Source organism: Pieris napi, chromosome 18 (genome assembly GCF_905475465.1).
Source record: "Pieris napi chromosome 18, ilPieNapi1.2, whole genome shotgun sequence".
Classification (NCBI taxonomy): domain Eukaryota; kingdom Metazoa; phylum Arthropoda; class Insecta; order Lepidoptera; family Pieridae; genus Pieris; species Pieris napi.
Window position 1 is genome coordinate 2861849 of NC_062251.1, and position 21194 is coordinate 2883042.

General features: G+C 36.5%; 2 protein-coding genes across 7 annotated transcripts in view; one reads left to right on the forward strand and one right to left on the reverse strand.

The window, feature by feature from the left end:
• Nucleotides 1-2746: 2746 nt before the first annotated feature.
• On the reverse strand, nucleotides 2747-10851 carry LOC125058475 (EP300-interacting inhibitor of differentiation 3-like). Its single transcript, XM_047662569.1, has 7 exons — nucleotides 10690-10851; nucleotides 10259-10369; nucleotides 9413-9531; nucleotides 8582-8751; nucleotides 6836-7023; nucleotides 5767-5876; nucleotides 2747-2852 (listed from the first exon to the last, which is right to left on the reverse strand). Exons 1-7 carry the CDS (start codon nucleotides 10742-10744, stop codon nucleotides 2781-2783), a joined length of 825 nt encoding a protein of 274 aa, XP_047518525.1. The 5' UTR covers nucleotides 10745-10851; the 3' UTR covers nucleotides 2747-2780.
• A 6152-nt stretch (nucleotides 10852-17003) lies between these two features.
• The window catches only part of LOC125058463 (protein mahjong), a 44163-nt gene continuing 39972 nt past the window's right edge, over nucleotides 17004-21194 (forward strand). For 5 of the 6 annotated variants that reach the window (XM_047662543.1, XM_047662545.1, XM_047662544.1 and 2 more), the window contains exons 1-3: nucleotides 17081-17387; nucleotides 18772-18922; nucleotides 19404-19541. In XM_047662543.1, coding sequence (XP_047518499.1) covers nucleotides 17290-17387; nucleotides 18772-18922; nucleotides 19404-19541 — 387 coding nt within the window. In that variant the 5' untranslated portion in view covers nucleotides 17081-17289. The other variant, XM_047662542.1, reaches the window with a different exon arrangement.

Below are 21194 nucleotides of genomic sequence, written 5' to 3' on the forward strand. Positions count from 1 at the left end.
GTTACGTAATACTTGAACGCTCCCTAAAGGTCGATTTACATTATCTTAGTGTTTAGGAGAGTGCTTTAGGATAGTACTTTAGTTGAAACATGTAAACGCTACTTGCTTTAGTAAACGCTACGCTAAAGAACTTGCCTTTCAAATTGTACTAAAGCACTCTCCTAAACACTAAGATAATGTAAATCGGCCTTAACGCACTTCGCACTTACTGCGCTAACTCAGAATTGGCTTGTGTGATTTCACCATTGGTTTAAGTATTACGTAAGCAGATTTACTAATTTATCCCCCCTTACTAAAATAATAGTACATAGACGTATTATTTGTAGGAATCCTCGAAAATGCATTTCGTTTTCAAGCATAGACAATGTGTGGGTGATATTTGTAAAGTAAATAATTACTGTTGACGTAATCACCGAATAAGAAAATCAAAGACCCCCCCCCCCATTATCGCCCCCTATAGTGCTTACGTAACACTTGAATTGTTACGTTTTGAATTGTAACATTCAGAAACTATGACCTGTTTGTCTAACATTCATATATTGTATTCAGTAACGCTCGAAGCAAACTCAAACTCATGTGAATCTAACAAATTATACAAATAAAATGCTATATTAAATAAATTATCTTTATTTGTTCGAACTTTTCACTAATTTTCTTACACTGATGTTTTATTGCAGTTTGCATCGATATACATATTGCAATATTACGTTTATTCACAGATTAGTAAAATGTTTTCATACCAAAAACAATAGAGACTTGTCAAAGTTTGACACGAATGTTTATGAATACAATTATTACAATCTGAATAAGCTAAGCGCTAAGCATAACTCTTGTATGTCAAAAACGTTAAGCTTATTCAAAGTTCGCGCTTAGTTTCTTCTATGAATTAACATTCCCATGTCAATATACGAAGAGTTTTGCTTATACTCTGATTTTTAATTCGTAGAATTCTGACAGCTATCATTTTTCGACATGTCAGAGATTACAAACCTTTTTGGCCGGGCACATGTTTCAATTTCAAAGAGTCTGAACATCTGACTCTATACATACATTTTATTTGTTAGTAAAAATAATATTTTATTTTTTCAAAAAGGTTAACTAAACCTGGAATTAGTAGCAGTGATGCCAGCTAAAGAATAAAATAAAGTAATTAAAGTTAATTATTTTAATTATCACGATCAATATATCATTGTTCGTGATATTGAAATATTTGTTATTTTTGTATTAGATCACTTTTTTGATTTACCTTTTTGTAGGTAAAACATAAAAAATACGTAGCATTTTTTTAATGCCCTCAAATGGGTCAAATTTGTCCCCTTTTCGATAGGAACATTGTTAGTAGCAACACTTATGAAATGTCAGAATTCTACGGAATGAAAAATCAGACTATAGGGTTATTTATGAATTGCTTATATATTGGGTTCGTTATTGGAACTTACAGAGCAAGGACTAAGTTCTTAATATTATTTTGTAGCTTTAATCTTTTATTTGTAAAATATATTTATTCGATATAATTTTGTTTTCTTTTATCATAGTGACCTAGAACTTCAAGTGAACTTTTATTTAGTATAATCCAACAATCCAGAGCTAGTCAAATTTTTGAAGTGAAACGGAAAAATATTTAGTGTAACATTTTTTCGTTATGCGTCACATTTTTCCGTTACGCGCCATCTTTTGAAGTGAAACTTCTTTATCGACGTATGGGAGAAATTTTGTAGCAGGTTACTCGCCATGTTGCTTTTTGAAGTCAAACTTCTTTATCGGCATTGGAAAAAAATTTACACACATTTGTCACATTTTTCGGTTACGCGCCATCTTTTTCTTGTCCCTACCACGGTTGATTCGAAGAGATTCGAAGCCATTAGTAACAAAAATATATAATAACGATAACAATGATAGTAATACTAATAATTCTATTACAATTAATGAAATTCTGTAATAATCTTAGTACTACATAGTAGTACAGTAATAAGTTAAAATGAAATAATTGTATTTGTATTCATGTCTATGATAATAAAAGCCCTTTGTTAAACTTTATCTAATTTAACTTCTTACGTGTGTACACCTAGTACACGCACACATTTTTTTGAATTATGTATGGCGATGCGATCTCATGCTGACAAATTCTTCTACATATATATATATGTATACTTTAAATAACGAATATCAAGTGACCGAGCATTTTTTTTCGTTGTAGGGAGGGAAGAGCAAAAATAAATAATTGTAACCAATTACAATAATTTCTAATTTTATTACTATCAATAGGTAAATTATTCGAAACACATATTATAGTCTATCTTTGCCTGACGTAATACACGGCAGGTGACGATGGTGGAGAATATCCAGAGCTTGTTATATTATGAAATTCTTGTTTGCAATTAAGAATTTTTTTCTCACTTTTCCTCTATGGTTTCCAAGCTATGTTCGGTATTTATTCTCGCATTAAATTAGTGATTCGCTAATCGATTCCGTTATTAGAACTAGTCACGCCATCTAGTATTCAACATTGTAAACTATTTAATTGCAGATCTAATTGTAATCGTTGTTGCTATTCTCCAATAGATGGCGTGGCGTTTTTGTATGTAATAGGAGGTAAACGGGCAGGAGGCTCACCTGATGTTAAGTGATACCGCCGCCCATGGACACTCAATGCCAGAGGGCTCGCGAGTGCGTTGGCGGCCTTTTAAGAATCGGTACGCTCTTTTCTTGAAGATTATAGAAGAATGGGTAGAAACTAAAGAATAAGCAATGGTATCAAAAATCTTTATTTCCTTTTCCTGTCACTTAGCAGAAACCCCGATCCTTTTTATCACCATCATTGGTTCTCTTAGGCCAAACGCCTCCGTCAGGTCCTGCAAAGAAAGTTACAAATATTCAGTATCATTAAGAACCAAAAGACAAAACTAATAGCGCCATCTAGTGACCAGTTTCTGTCAACCTGTTGTGTGAAACAAAGTATTCCCCGTAAGGGCCCTATCCCAGCACGAATTGCTGTGTCTCGGGGTGGACTGCGGGGCGCAGTGGAGAGCTGGAGCACTGAGGCGCGCCGGCCCGTAATAACAATTAGTTATGTAAAACATTCAATTAATGTAATTTTATAATTTTTTGACGTGATAACGTCTTTAAAATCGTTTTAGTCGGGTGACATGTTCAGAAACTTGTGTCACACCAAAACCTCACGAGCGCGATCGCAGGTATAACGAGAGAGAGACGGACCGATCTCCCGTCTCATCTCGAGCGCTGCCAGTCATTCCGTGAATGTATGAAGAAAAATGTATATCATAGTCGAATAAGTAAACTTGTCATTTTACACCCGAAATTTATCATCAAAAGTGTGAATAAAACGATAGATGTAATTTAAAATTTGAAAAAATTGTTATCTTCATTAATTCCTTACTTCCCAAAAACTTATATCACCAATAAGACGTTATCACGTAAACATCTCGATCGTAAACCTACTTTACAAACAACCAATATTTTTTTTCTAAAATGGATTACTTGGCTTGCGATAATATATCGTTTATATTACAAAATCATGTTCTATATACATTTTCGTCATGAAATAAATTTTAATTGTCAAAAATTGGCTATGTTTGGATTTCTTTTCTATCGAAGTTATTTAAATCGTGTATCGATCTTTCAAAATGGATACATAACTCAACTCCACCATATATATATATATTTTTTTAAGACAATTCACACCAATTGATCTAGTCCCATGCTAAGCTGGTGAATCTTGTGTTATGGGTACTAGGCAACGGATATACATACATATTATAGATAGATAGACATAAAAATACATATTTAAACACCCAAGACCTAAGTACAACACATCTATGTTCGTCTCAGCCGGGGATCGAACCCGGGATCCATGGATTCGAAGTCAGGGGTACTAACCACTAGACCAATGAGTCGTCACTATATTATTTCCATTCGCCCTACTTCAAGAAACGATGACGAAAAATGGTAAGAAAAACTTTAGAGGTCTCAAGGGACACCCGGATGGAACGAAATTCCTTTCGATTAATTTATATGTTAATTGGTATCATAACAGTATAATAGATTTTCTCGACACCAATCTTACGACGAAAAAAAAAAAGCCAACATCACGAGGTGTTCCCAGGCGGTCACCCATCCAAGTACTGACCTCGCCCGATGTTGCTTACCTTCGGTGATCGGACGAGAACCGGTGTATTACAATAGCAATTAGCAAAAAAGTGTCGTGACAACTTTTCGTAAGAATTTATTCCGTCTAGCCCCCTTTCACAACGCGCGATAAGGAACTTCGTTCCAACAATGTACTTTTTTGGAGTTTGGCGCGCATAGGGTGAGCAACCTTCATGATGAGGAGAGTCTGGGGCTGCGTGTGCCAAAAAACCACAGTCGGTGGGGTAAGAGGTCGCAATTGCTTGCAGTGCCTCCGGCGCGTACGAACTTACTCAGAGAAGCACCATTTACGCGTTTTGCGCACCCTTAACTCTATTGCTTGTGAGACGGATATATTTAGTTGCACACTGGCTGAATTCACAGGAATTGCATTATTTTTATAATTAGTTATAGGTTGTCACGCAATTTTTTAAGATTATTGATCCCCCCCTCCCATGTAACGCGCCGTAACGTATTTCTGTACCCAATAGTAAAACGTTTCGTGACCACCTAGGGACTCTTTATACCTAAAAGTTACCATTATATAGTGTAAGGTACTGGAAAGTCGAAATTAATATTAACAATAACGCGTAATTCAATCCCCGCCCCGCATCGTAACATTTTACAAAAGGACCGAAAGAAATTACTCTCATAATTTTTAACCAAACCTAACGCGCCAAAAGAAGTATAACTTCAAAAAAACTAAAAGTTGACTACAGCTAACTTCAGGGTGTCGGTTTTTTGTGACGATGTGCGCACGCGTCGTAAAAATGTACTCTCATCTTTTCCCTAACGCGTCTAACGCTTAACTTCAATACGAAAAAAAACGACAGGTTGCACTCCGGGAGTGCCGGCAGAAATGAAAAATTGAATTTGAACATTTTTGATATTTTGGAATGGTTAGGGAATAATTATGCACGAATTGCTTTAATTATCAGTATAAAAGTACTATCATTTATGTGTATACAATATTTATTTATTGCGCTGTCGTACACAAACATGACAATTTATATTACATTAAATACGCCGCGCCAGCTGTCTACTCCCCATCCGTCTTACGGATTTTCGATCAGGTCACGTGTCCTGACGCGAGTTTAACACTTTGTACCCATTCCAAAAAAAGTGTACGACGCCGCTAAAGAAGTTTTCACTTCAAAAATCATTGCTGTCATCTTCTTTGGACTTGGTCTCATTCAAATCTCACGATTTTTTTGAAGTGAAACTTCTTTATCGGGGTTGGAAAAAAATGTAGTGTAACATTTTTTCGTTACGCGTCACATTTTTCGGTTACGCGCCATCTTTTTCTTGTCCCTACCACGGTTGATCCGAAGAGATTCGAAGCCATTAATAACAAAAATATATAATAACGATAATAATGATAGTAATAATTCTATTACAATTAATGAAATTCTGTAATAATCTTAGTAGTAATAAGGTAAAATGAAATAATTGTATTTGTATTCATGTCTATGATAATAAAAGCCTTTTGTTAAACTTTATTTAACCAATTTCGTTAAGTTGCATATAGTAGATCATTTTTCGAAAAATAAGGTCATAAAGAAGTTTCACTTCTTACGTGTGTACATGAGTACACGCACACATTTTTTTTAATTCACTTACCCTCCATCGTTGCATGTCGATAGAAACAATGAGTTGGTTTTTGTCAGTAGCTGTATTCTGTGTCGCCAGCGCAGGCACTGGCTTCACATATGGAAGACCATGTTCGTCATCTGAAAATATTAATAACAATTAATTTAATCAGTGGCGCTACAACCTTTTTAGGTCTGGGCCTCAGATTTCTGTATCTGTTTCATGATATGTCAATCAGGCAGGTGAAGATTTTTACTCCTACTTTCGGCACTTCAACGGTTAATCTTGATGTCTAAGAAAATTCTATTTTTTGTCAGCAAAGAAATATTTACATTTATTTGTACACTTTATTGATGTTTCTACCTTTAGGTATTTAAGGTACTATCACTATTATAACATTTCTAATTAATAAATTTATATTTGGGTTTTTACAAATCTCAACTTTATTAGTTTAGGGAGCGTTCAAGTATTACGTAACGAGGTTTGGGGGGGGGGGGGGTCCTTTTGTAAAACGTTACGATGCGGGCGGATTGAATTACGCGTTATTGTCAATATTATTTTCGACTTTCCAGTACTTTACACCACATAATGGTAACTTTTAGGTATATAGAGTCACTAGGTGGTCACGAAACGTTTTACTATGCTTGGGTACTAAATAACGTTACGGCGCGTTACATGCCCCCCCCCCCCCCCCCATGTAACGCGCCGTCGCCGTCGGTCGGTCAATAATCTCCAAAAATAGCGTGACGTAATACTTCAACGCACCCTAAAAAGGCGGCAACGCACCTACTAAGGCAATTGCTGCCGCGCACTACCACTATGTGGAACCAGTTGCCCACTGAAGTATTTCCGAACCAATTCGACTTAAGGTCCTTCAAGAAGCGTACCAATTCTTAAAAGGCCGGCAGCGCGCTTGTGAGTTTCTTGCAGTGCGAATGTCCATTATAATTAAAAAAATAGAATTTCTATAAGGTATAATCGCTCTCTCCCTTTTCTTCAACAAAAACGCTGCACATCTACGTGACGCTTATATCATTATTGCGTTTCATCCATAAAAAATTAACCCTCATAAAGAGGCTTCAAAAACATAAACAAATACCTTCAAACACAGAAATAAGTCCGTCCCGTACCAAAAATGATAGGTAGTAAATATTTTCAATGGTTCGACTGAAGCTCGTGGGATCCAGTACCAGATGGTAGTAGCTGATTGGTCCATTGCGACACGCCTTGTTTATAAATCGGTTAACCCTGCCCACCATCTCAGAACCTTCATCGGTTTTCTCCAACCTGGAATAGTTTATTAATATAATTAAAATTAAAATCTATATATATATAAAAAGAAAATGGTGTTCGTTTGAGGCTCTTTCACGCTTAAACCACTGTAATCAATCGTATCGACATGAAACTACCACCATTCGATGCGAAATTTTTCCTAGATGGTTTATGGCTATTTATTTATCAAATTCCAACGTTCCTTCATTTTTTTATTGCTGTTTTACTTTTATGAAAATTTATGCATACGGACTTCCTAGAACGTGAAAACGTCAACATCTGTTAAAAACTCGATTTTCGAAATATTTCAATTTTCTTAGCGGGAAGTTAAAAAGAAGAATAATAAAAATATGAAAAAAAATAAAATAATGAAACATAAAATTTATTTTAATTCGTCCAGCAAAGCGGGCGCGAAACGGCTAGTGTTACATAAAACGAAGCCATCTGGTGGCGAAACGGAGTTCGCCGGGTTTGCTAGTATAATTAAATAAATAATTAAAATATTATAATCTTATATAATTGACGGCTCATTGGTCTAGTCTAGTGGTTAGTACCCCTGACTGCGAATCCATGGGTCCCGGGTTCGATCCCCGGCTGAGACGAACATCGATGTGATGAGCATTTGGTGTTGTGCTTAGGTCTTGGGTGTTCAAATATGTATTTATATGTCTATCTATCTATAATATGTATGTATATCCGTTGCCTAGTACCCATAACTCAAGCTTCACCAGTTTAGCATGGGACTAGGTCAATTGGTGTGTGTGGTAAATTACGTGTCACGTTGTTCGTCCGCTATGGACACCTAAACTACCGAACCGATTTCAATCAAATTTGCACACCGTGTGCAGTTTGATCTAACTTAAAAGATATGATAGCTTATATCTCAATTTATACCCTCAATATTATTTTATTGCATATTTGTTTATTATTTGATCGTCACAATTCTAACAGATGGCGCCGTGTTGAAAGCAAAATGTTCCATGTTGGTATGTACTAAAAAGGTAGGCTAAGTAAAATCACATTAAGGAGAAACGAAGTTCGTGGGGGCAGCTAGTTAAAAAATAAAAACACAAATACACTTTTGTATTTGCCTTTTGCTTAGGGAGCGTTCAAGTATTACGTCACGCAATTTTCGCAAACCCCTCCCCCCCCCATGTAACGCGCCGTAACGTTTTTCCGTACCCAAGTATAGTAAAACGTTTATTGACCACCTAGTGACTCTTTATACCTAAAAGTTACCATTATGTGGTGTAAAGTACTGGAAAGTCGAAAATAATATTAACAATAACGCGCAATGAAATTCGTTACGTAATTTTTGGAGATTATTGACACCCCCCCCCATGTAACTCCTCGTAACATTTTTCAGTACCCAAGTATGTATAGTAAAACGTTTTGTGACCACCTAGTCACTCTTTAGTTACTATTATGTGGTGTTAGTCGAAAAAAATATTAACAATAACGCATAATTCAATCCCCGCCCCGCATCGTAACGTTTTACAAAAGGAAACCCCCAAAAATACGTTACGTAATACTTGAACGCTCCCTTATCTGGTTTTTGGCCAATTTAACTCACCTCTCCACATTCTCGGGTGCTTTTAATTGGGCAGCCTGCTGCCTCTCCACTCGTTTCCTGGGAGCTCTGGGTCTCTGCTCGGGCGGTGTAGGCGCAAAAGTTCCATGTAGTGATGAAATAACAGGAGCCTCACGGGGGAAGGCAAACGTCCAGAATTGTGGATTATCCCGCTGTGGATAAAAGAAGACATCATAGGTTTGTTTATGATTGATCGCTTTTAGATTTGGCAACCAGATTGCAGAAACATTATAACAGCCTTGCGATTCTGTAACTCTCACAGGGCGGTCGCGCTTAAAGTTTCTAAATAGTGCATTGTGCAATTTATGTGCATTATCAATATATGTCAGAGACTGAACAATGATAGATGTCAAATATGACAATGTACAATAGTACAAACTGTTGTGTGTCAAACAAAAAATAGCTTATCGATAAACTAAAATGTAAATAGATAAAGAACAGCAAACCTGAAGATACCAGATTCAAACCAGCAACGGAACCACACACCTAATAAAAAAGAACCATGCGACACTAAGGAAAATAATCATAATTATCTCTTTCCCGAGTTTTTATATTAAAATGCGAAACCAATTTATATATATCCATTATGCGTGCTCCATAATTTGTTGTCTATCTTTATAATTCTACCATACCTGTGTATGTCACTGAACTCTTAAACGGCTGGACCGATTGCCAGCAGATGGCGCTACAGTCAGTAATATCATACTTTGTTTAATACTCTAATATCATGCAGGACAATGTCTGTCGGGTCCGTTAGTATTTTTGATAGAAACACATTGAAATTTTTTAAAACTATAATAAAAATGTACTTACAATATGAAGTGCCAGCTCATGTTTGTCATATCTGTTCTCGATACCGCTGACTGCTAACGAACAGCTAATCGCCAAATCACTCGCCACACGTAGAACTCTTGAATCCAAATAACTCTCACCTATTTTAAATAAAAGACCAACCATATTAAAATGTGTTATGTGTTCATACAAAGTTCTAATTCTGATGCACATGAATTAATATAGGATAAACTTATTTATTATTATATAGGACATCTTTTTTTTAATTTATTTTTCAAATAATTGGTCATATATATATATTCTAAAAAGCATGCAGTGGCGTAACAATAAGGTGGCAGGGCTGGCAAAATGCCACGGGCCCCCGATCCAAGAGGGCCCCTGCTGAAGAGATATTATGTTCTATGGATGAATGTGAAGTCTACAATATGCATTGGGCTAGCGTAGGGACTACAGACCATTCCCTCTCGCCTAAGAGAGGAGACCAATGGCCATTAGTGGGACATATACTATCTGTAATTGAGTACAGTAAGTTTATTAAAATTAAACTGAGTAGGGATGATTTTTACTGATAGGGCCCAATTAAAAGAATTGCCACGGGCCCCAGATGTTATAGTTATGTCACTGAAAGTATGTAAATAATACTGTAAGTGAAAATTTAAACTTTTATTGGCATTTTGAAAGACAGGAAAAACTGATTAGTTAACTTTACTGAAGTAGAAGTAAGCCCTGATCTTGATGTCATCTCAATAAATTTTAAAAACAAACTTTTGAAGCCACAGTTGAAATGAAGAAGAGTTTAATCATAAGAAAAATGAGTTTATATTTGTACCTGGAATAGCAGAATACCTTAGAAAAATACTGACTTACCCGGATGCCGAACTCTTTCTTCCACCCCGCCTTGAGCTAGTAATGTCTGTACTTCTTGCACTGCTTCGGTGGTCCGGTTCATCCGTTCTTCATTGTTGTCATTTTCGTGCTCTAGAAAGTAGTTGTTTTGGCATAAAGTTAAAACTATTGCCATAATATTTTAAAAAAAAAGTAGTTGTTTTTTTTAATTATGAGGAATTTTAGTTAAGCTATGCATTTAACACTTAAGTAAAAAAATTTAAAATAAACATTTTATTCACTCTGCCAACACGGTCATATATTAAGTAAATGTTTGAATAAAATAAAATAATACTTGTTATTTTAACTGTGCGGAAAATGATCTGCAAATTCGAAATTATTACAATCAATAGATGGTTGTAAGAAACAACTGTCTGGTTACTTTTTCATTTTAAAGAAAAATTAAAACTTACCTGTACTGAGAACTTGAAGTAAATCTCGAAGCCTGGATTTCCTTTTATTGCTCATGATATGTTTACTGTTAATTAGGAAGATCGACAGCTACTTGACATTTCCTAATTTAAATAATAAAAACATCCGGCAATGGGAAAACGCAAAACAGTGTTGCAATCGAAAAAAATATAGCTTTACTATATGAAATGGTAAAATGATCTTTTAAATATATACTCTGGTTTCCCTTCAAAGTTCAAAACGTATAAATCTTTCGCCTTTTAATATATGTATACAATAAAATATTGTTTATCTGTTATAATATATAATATTTCTACACAGTCATAGAATAATGTGATAGAAATTATTAAGAACATTGAATATATTAGCAATGGACACCATTTTAAACGAAATGGTATGCAGATTCCGTTTCATCTGCCAGCAGCATTAGGGCACCAAGAAGACTATCGCCATCATCGTCATTTGTGGTAGCTGATGTGCTATTACTGGTGCAAGGTTCACTAACACTGCTGATGTTGGAGGCAGTGTACATTTTCCTGCCAGCCATGTAAACTGATCATGTGATAACTTGGTTGGAAGCTGTTACAGCAAATACTTCTGACATTCATATGTGTTCAAATTCTAAGAATAGCGATCAGCATTAGTTGCATTATTTTCCTTAATTTTGTCTTCACCGTCCCCATCACGCTAAAAATTCTTTCTACAACGGCATTTAGGTTTACAAAGGTTATGAAAGACAGCGTAAGGAAAACTCCGCTAAGTCTTTGGACATGAAATTCCTATGAAATGCTCGAGAAAAGCAGTGCATCGCTGTGTGACTTCCTTGGCTATCGGTCAGTAGAAATAGTCTTATGGGATGTTCTATCTTATAATAAATCATAACCCATATTTAACTTTGTTCATTGGTTTATTCTTCACAAAACACGAGTCATTAATTTATATTCTTATAGAAAAACCCATGGAAAAAATATACATATCTCACTCCTCTGAAGTCTGTCTTGAGTGACATTCGTTTTCTTCTTTTTATTAACCGCCGGTATTTGTGTTGCCACATACATCAAAATATGAAAGAAAGTACTACACAAACGCTACACCACCCCCCTACGGAGACAGAAAAACTAAGGCGAAAAATTATAGTATATAACAATAAAATAAAAAAAACTTAAAATATTTGACATTACAAAGAAAAACTTAATATTTACAAATCTAATCTAGTCTTAAATCTAACCGTTCTGCCTGACCTGGTAACAACAGGATTAGGGGCAGAAACTGGAGGAATATTTTCCACAGTAGGCGAGAGTAATGACGGCAACGCAGGACCAGCGGGTACAAAGCTAGGTGTGCGAGCTGAAGGAAAAACAAACTGCTCGACGAACGCTGGTTTAACGCGATCCACACTTACAGTTACGTCCTTCCTCTTTAAATCGATGTTCAGGGTTTTACCATCAATGGCGGGTCTGATATCAGTTGTAAATTTCGAAATAAATGAAAGCTGGTTGAGCTGTGCGGGAGCCAATTTCTCTCGACGCTGTACGAAAGCGTACAGCAATGGTTTGTGGTCTGTAAAAATGGTTGCATGTTGCACCTCGAGAATGTGACGGAAATGCTGTACACTTTCGTACACCGCCAGAAGTTCGCGATGGTAGGCAGGCCACTGCGACTGATTGGGAGTCAGTTTCTTGCTGAAAAATGACAGAGGGCACCATTGTCCATTGATCAACTGCTGTAAACAGGCGCCGATGTGCATGCTAGAAGCATCTGTAAAAAGACCCAAAGGTGCATCATTTACTGGATGTGTAAGTAGCGTGGCGTCTGATAAACTTTTCTTGCAGTCTTCGAAAACTCTCAACAGCTCGGGCGTCCATGGATACGGTTTGGAGCCTTTGCCATTGATCTCGACTAAAGCGTCTACTAACTGCGCTTGAAACTTGGCGGCATGAGGGATGAAACGGCGATAAAAATTAATCATACCGAGAAAACGCCTCACGCCTTGCACGGTGTCAGGAGGGGGAAAATCTAATAGCTTTTGAACGCGGTCCAGAGGAGGCCGCGTACCATTAGCGTTAATGAGATATCCGAGAAATACAACCTCGCTGGCACCAAGAATGCACTTAGATGGATTGATCACCACCCCGTAATCTTGTAGGCGCTTAAAAAGGACGCGCAGATGCTCTCTGTGGCTGCTCTCGTCCACTGAAAAAACAAGCACGTCATCGATATAAGGAAAGCAGAAATCGAGACCCCGCGTGACCTCGTCGATAAAACGCTGGAAGGTTTGGCCAGCATTGCGCAGCCCAAAGGTCATGAAAGGAAACTCGAAGAGGCCAAACGGGGTAACGATGGCGGTCTTCGCGATATCTTCTTCAAAAACGGGAATTTGATGGTACGCTTTCACTAAGTCAATAGTGCTGAAAATAGTAGCTCCAGCGAGGCTGCAGGCGAAATCATTGATATGACGAACGGGGTATCTATCTGGTATGGTCCTAGCGTTTAATGCGCGATAATCGCCACAAGGACGCCATGTGTTGTCTTTTTTGGGTGTCATGTGCAATTGGACCAAGCGCTTTTAGAGGGTCTTGCTGTGCCGCATTGAACCATGTCTTCAAATTCTTTTTTGGCAGCAGTAAGTTTTTGAGGTGCCAGGCGACGGGGACGACACGACACAGGAGGACCATCAATAGTTTTAATATAATGCACGGTGCTGTGCTTGATGATTCTAGGTAGACCAGGTGGACGCGTGACATCAGGAAACTCAGTAAGTATGTGTGTTAAACTTGAGTTATTTGAAATAACGGTCTTGACACTGGATTGACTGGAGGATGCAATGGAAGTGGGGATAGATAACCCAGTGCTACCATCTAAGAGACATTTGCTTCGGCAGTCCGGTAATAAATTATAATGACTTAAAAAATCGGAGCCGATAATCGGTGTGTCAACATCCGCAATAACAAAATTCCAGTGGAAATCCCTGCGTAAACCTAGGTTAAGATGCAAAGATATGTTGCCATAGGTTTTAATAGAACTCCCATTCGCAGCGCTTAGATCAAAATCTGCAGAAGCACGACGGTTTTTTGCAAGACGCTTAGGAAAACAACAGAGATCCGAGCCAGTATCCACTAAATACTGGAGTTTCGAATGTTTATCTGTAACAAAAATACGGCGGCTTTGATGAGAACAATCAGTCGCCGCGTCTACTGACTGTGTTTCCTGTTTTCCGACGGCGAGGTGTCGGGTTGCCAGTTGCAGGGTTTGGTACATTTGGTTGCCCTGCTATTGAACTTTCTATGGTACCAACACATATCTGGATTTCTAGGTGAGGCACCGCGAGAACGCTGTCTAGATATTGATTTGCTGCGTGAACGACCGCGAGGATGCGAGTTGGTAAGAGATGCAACTTGCTTGCTTAAATCTTCCACTGTCTTTACTAAAGAATCCAGTACCGATGGTGCAGGCGCTGGCATCGCACAGGAGTACACCTGGTGGCTGGGTCCTGATATCTCTGTGATCTTGTCTGCGAGGTCTGCTATTTTGTCCAGACTCAGTTCAGTTTGCGAAGCTAAAATAGCCTGAATATTTTGAGGAAGACGGCGCATCCAAAGCTGGCGCAAAATATTTTCATCTGTAAGGGTGTTACCCGCTAACGAACGCAGATGACGCAGAAACTGCGATGGTCGCCTGTCTCCAAGCTCCTCTACACTAATAAGCTGGCGTACCCGCTGTTCCTCTGACATTGAAAGACGCCGTACTAACTCATCTTTTACCTTTTTATACCGTTGGCCTATGGGTGGGGGTCTGGTAATGATATCCTCAATCTCCCCAGCTAACTTTTCGTCTAATCTACTTATTACATAATTATATTTGGTATTATCACCAACAATACCCGCTATATCAAACTGAGCTTCTACCTGCCCAAACCATACTGCTGGTTTGTCAGGCCAGAAAGGTGGTAACTTGACAGCTACCTTGCACACCGCTTGCTCTTCAGACTTGAGTGTTGATTCTGATGTAGATCCAATATCAGTCAGTTTCTGCTGAAGAGCTGCATTCTCCAGTGTCAGCTGTTGTAATCGCTGTTCTAATTCCCTATCAGCCATTATACCACACGACCAAGCAAGATGAAATAATAATAAAAAATTGTAGCTGTGAGAGAGGTGCAGTGGCAGATCACACGGTTAGTATACAGGTAAGCTAAACAGTAAACATATAAGTTGTCATATCAAATAGATATAAATATAACAAATAACAATATATGCACAATAATTTAGTTGAAGCGTTTTGTAAATGCGACAAATGACTCGTGAAAGGAAAAACCATCCAGACGATCGCGCTGCTGGCGCACCTGGCCCTGGAGCGACACGATTGGAGGCCGCACCTCGTCGTTGCGCCCTCGTCGCCCGTGCTCAACTGGGAGTGCGAGTCCAAAAAGTGGTCACGTCACGTCGGAAACTTCACATCACGTCGGGAACTTCACATCACGTCGGCATTACCAATTATGGGATGTTCTATCTTATAATAAATCATAACCCATATTTAACTTTGTTCATTGGTTTATTCTTCACCAAACACGAGTCATTAATTTATATTCTTATAGAAAAACCCATGGAAAAAATATACATATCTCACTCCTCTGAAGTCTGTCTTGAGTGACATTCGTTTTCTTCTTTTTATTAACCGCCGGTATTTGTGTTGCCACATACATCAAAATATGAAAGAAAGTACTACACAAACGCTACAGTCTCTTTTGCAAGTAAATCATTGAACTTATCACCAAAATCGATCGAGTCCAATAAAAGCAACGAATTTTCAAATGATGCTTCGGCTTTGTCTATTTCTCGCTTGACATTTTGCTATATCCACTTCACGAAGTATTGTGAATCAGGCATATTCAGACAGGCTTTGACCTCTGAAAAATCCTAGTTTGAAAACACGTCTTGCAGTGTAAACAAGAAGAACTCGTATTTCAATGTATATTTTTGTTATATTTGCTTGAAAAATAACTTTCTCGTTTATTATTTCTTTTAGCATAGGTGACAGAAATAACAAATATAATAAATTTGCGTCGCATTATACATGCCAGCAAATTTCCTAATTGTATAACATCTCTCGCCTGATGATCTCACCATTTTGAAGGGAGTTTTAAGCTCAAGCCCTTGGATGTTTGCATTAACTGCTGCGTAAAACGCCATCCATCTTGTGGCAGAAGACTGAGTTAGTTTACACGGGTTTTTTTGATTGATTATCATAGTTTCATGACATGTCCCTGAAGTAGCCTAATTGGCGACCAGTCGCGTTTCAGATCTTTTCATCGCCTATTCCAGTCCTGAGTAGCCTAAATGGCGATAAATCGCCTACGTTGACAACACTGGTGGTTGTCAAATCTCGTACGTTGATTTGATGGATGTCACTTGACATTGCCATATGAACATCACTTTTATTTATTTTTGTTGTATAGTCCTTTTCATGAAAGAAGTCCCCCAGACGCGGCGCTGCAATCGCATGACGTAATGTTATGAGTAAAAAAAATTACCTATTTTATTTACATTTAGCAGATGTAATTTATCAAATAATACTATTTTCTGCATACTTCGATGAAACAATATTTATGTTATGTAAAAATTATATTTTTATTTACTTATATTAGCGGTGTTCTACCTACTTACAGGGAAAAAGATGAGAAAATAGGGTAAAAGAAAAGCAATACAATTTTTCATTCAGAGTTTTAATGCATAATTGTTGGGTTACAATTTTTTTCGAAATACACGCCGCTGTTATACCTTCGTTTGTAATTCTTGTTACAGTTTTCTTTGACACACCTGCAATTAAATTATGAACAGTTAAAAATAATAGTAACTTTAAGTTTATGGCGTACCACGTTATGTATTTGTTCAAATTAGTCGCAAAAACAAATTTATATCATAAAAGTCCCATCAATACAGCAAAAAATTATTAAATGGCAACTCTAAAAAGTACCCGTTATGGCGGCAACTCTCTTCCGAACATTGTTAATGGTATTAAAAAACCTTGATTCTTATATTCCGCTTCACAGAACTCTTTCACCTTTAATATAATTTCTCGAGCCGAACTTTTTACAACTTTTGGCATCTTCGAAATGCACTAAGCTAGTTAAAAATTCACAAAAATCTACCACAACAAACGAACTTGATAACATCGACGAATGACAACAATCAACATTGCCGACCTGTCAAATTTAGTTCCAAAAATCACCGCGGGACTTCTTTCATGAAAAGCACTATACATCATTGTATGCCACATTTAACATTATCTGTAACTTCTACTATGTCACTGTCATATATTTTAGAAATTGAAGGAAAGCGATAAACGCGGCCCCGACTTACGAGTTTTGAGTGATCATAGGATAGTGAACTAGTTAGTAGATTTGATAGCTTAATTTTCTGAAAAGACTAGCTTTAGTAATATTTTATTTTATTTCATATGAATTACAAAACAGTTTAAATATTTACAATTTATTACCATAATCTTCAGTTATTATACCACAAATTTAGTAGTGTTTAAAATATTTTCTTAAGAATTGTGAGGTTATATTATTTTTCCTAACTTTTAAAGCGTGTTGGTGCTTTGAAATGGATTCGGGACCTGCCCAAGAAGTAACCGAGTTGTTGCGACAATGGGAAGAGCAACAGACGACACCAAATTACGATCCCATTCCAACTTTGACTAGGTAATTGGTCGGCATCTTATTGTTGTGTGGACATTGCCGTTATTTAATATTTTCTTGTTCAATATAACTTTTTACGTCCCGAAAATATTGCAAATTATGTATTATACTTGTGTTATTAATTGCAATGGAATTGTTAATTTTACCATACATTATGTAGATATGAATAGTTTATAATAGTGTTTACATTCCATTATTCATAGTAAGTAGTATTGAAATGGGTAAGTTCAGATGTAATTAATTAGACCTCCCGTGAGTGACCTACTTTAATACTATTTAAAATAATATAAACCAAGTGGAATAGACCTGACGAGTTTAAGTTGGCTTAACTTGTTGATTTTCTTAAAGGTTTTACAACATAACTAAAACATTTTATTATAGCATTCAAAACCGTAACCGACATTGTTAAGTAAGCATATATAATACAAACATTGTTTCAATAATCTAGCAAATTTGTGGAAGCATATTTGATCATGTTATTACTTGTTAGTGATAACTTAAATTTGTGTCTGAACTGAATAGAAAAGGCGTACTTCAGATACAAATACACATAAGTGATATAAGGAGGTTAAATAAAAACATATTTACAATATCTCCTTATGGTATTTATTTATTTATTTACACCTCGTTGCATAAAACAATAAATGAAACACAATACAAAAAAATTAAAAGGGATGCAACGGGCGGCCTTATCGCTAATAAGCGATCTCTTCCAGGCAACCCTAGTTAAAGAGAAAAACTAATAAAAGAAACATTATTCGTGTGAGAAGTGCAGAAACAAATGTTATATAAAAAAAAATATAAATATACATAGTACCTTAATCTAAAGTAATACAAAAAAAAAAAAATATTAACAACAGACTAAAAACTTAAAAGCTAATCTTACAAATACATGGACAGCAAATAGTGATGTAAAAGGAAACATAAGATTTATGCAAGTCACGATTGATCGGGATAGGATAAGGTTAAGAAATGATTATACAGAAGAGTTTTAAAAGATGACAGAGAGGTAGTCAATCGTACGGAGTCAGGCAGCATATTCCACAACTTAATGGCGGAGATCGTGAATGAATTGCCTAAGAAGGATGAAGTGTGAGATGGAATTTCCAATAAACATCTATTAGAAGAGCGTAACATATAGTTAGAAGGACCTAAGAATTTAAAGTGATTTTTGAGATAAGAAGGGGTTTTCGGATTGAAAAGAATTGAGTATAGAAGTTGAAGAAGATGAGCGTGACATCTGAATCGTATAGGTAGCCACCCCAGCTGCCTGCGGAATTTAGACACTAGGTCATATTTCAATTTAAAATATTTAATTTTTTTAATGTTTAGAATATCATTGTAATCCAAATTCATGTTACAGTTAAAAACATTTAAATGATTTCAGGATAGCAGAGATAATAGAAGCAGAGACAGAGAACTTTATGAAAAAGGACCCTGATCCATTTGATGAAAGGCACCCATCACGAACAGATCCCGAGTGCGCATTGGGACATGCCCTTAAAGTTATGTTTAAGAAAGACAACTTTATGACTAAGGTGAGTCTTTTAAACCTTAGCTTAACTGGTAAGTCACATGTGTCCACATTCAAGGACACTGCAGGTCGGGTTAGATTTTATTAATTATACATGGCCTCACCGCCTTGTCTATAAAAAAATTATCAAGCAAAGATGTAGCACGGCTTGTTTACTTGATGTCACAATTCTTGGAGTGCATTCAGTTTATTTGACTGATACCCGTGTTTCATTCCTAACTCTATGGACATAGAACGGTCTACTATAAAGCCGACTAATCAGGGACAGCCTTCAGACAGACAGTTAACATTTTAAGATTGTAATTTGACTGTTTTACTTCGATAGATTACAATCTACCGATAAATTGTAAGCAGTGCGTTGAGGTTCACAATCTTTCGACAGTTCACAATTTTGCAAGCTAGATTACAATATAATGGTGTTTACAATTTTACGGTGTCATATATACATCCACAGATAATATAAATAGTTTCTTTTTTCATTTCAGCTAGTTAATGATTATGTTCGAGATACATACTATTCAAGACAGAATATTATAGGCCGTGATGTTAACAAACTAAATGTCGTTGCTTGTCGACTCACACTTGACCTAATGCCTGGATTGGAAATGAGTGTTGTGTTTCAGGTATTGTAAAATATTTGCAATTTTCCAGTGATTAGAAGTTATTGAATTGTAATTAAAATCAATTGATCAATCTTTGTTGTAATTTCATGCTGTTATCATGTTTTAAATTTATAAACTAAATTAAGCACACACAATATTAATTTTTAATTCAAAGAACACATGTAATATTAATTTTTCTAGTTGCGAAATTTAATTATCAATTGGCTGCATCTATACTATTAAACAGTGGTAGAATTAACATATTTCAGGCGCTAGAAAGAAAACATAATTTATTTAAATATGTTATACATAGCATGAGCAGTGTTGGCCTAGTGGCTTTAGCATGTGACTCTCATACCTGAGGTCATCGGTTCAATCCCCCTCAGTGCAGCAATGTTATATGCAATACATATAGAATAGACTTTCTATATGTGCATATAACTTTCGCTTGAACGTCTATTAGATTGACATAGTATCTACTTGCCTATTAGATCGACATCATGCAACAGATTCAGACATCTGAGGCCCAGACCTAAAAAGGTTGTAGTGCCTCTGATATTATACATAATTAGCATTTCTGATTGTTTTATATTGTATATAAATTACACGACATCTAGTTTTTAATCCGCCTAAAACATTTGCACTGTTCATTTTTTCTACAAATATTATTATTACATTATTTTTCTTTTTTTGCGGCTGAGCAAACTAACTGTTGTGGTCTTTGGTAGAGTGACCAGCTCTGTGGAACACATCTGCTCTATGGCATAATGAGCCAGGGCCAGTTATAACCACAACACACATTTAGGGGCCTCATAGCCTAGCGGTCTTATTAAGTGGCAGCTAGGTGAGGGGTACCGGGTTCGATTCCCGGTTCGAGGGCAAGTTTTAATTTAATTTAAATTTGCTCTCGCCCCTTGGGAGGGTTGTGCGGTACCGGGCGAGTGCTTAAACCGTACATGGAGGACACGGTCGAATTTCTAAAGACAAAGCATGAATTATAAAAAATTCTATAATCGACGCTGGCTAATGCACAAATCGTGCCAGTCATTAAAAAAAAAAAATACAACACACAAATATACACACGTAAAATGTAGCTTGTTCCTTAAAAGAAAAATTTTTTAGTTTCTTTTTTGGTTTATTATTATTATTTTGTGTGTTTCGTTTGTAATACATGTTATGTCTATGATTATTTATTGAAGACTATTATAAAGTATCCCTGGTATTTAACATGGGAGAACAGTTATGATAACAACATATTCATGGTATTATAATCTTAAAAGTGATTTATAAAATACTAGCAGAACGGGCAAGCTTTGCTGTGGCTAAGGTTTTTGTTATATTACATAGTAGCAAACTATTCAAGGGAAACGGTAGGAGAACCAATCATGGGGACCACCATGCTTTTTTGGTGGTAATGCCATTAAATTGTAGCTTATGTGAAACTTTGAACTTTCAACACAGCGCCATCTGTTAGAATTGTGACTATTAAATAATAAACAAATATTTTGCAATAAAATAATATTGCGGGTACAAATTGAGATGTAAGCTATCCTATCTTTTAAGTTAGATCAAACTACGCACGGTGTGCAAATTTGATTGATATCGGTTCGGCAGTTTAGGAGTCCATCGCGGACAAACAACGTGACACGTAATTTATATATATTAAGTGTTTGT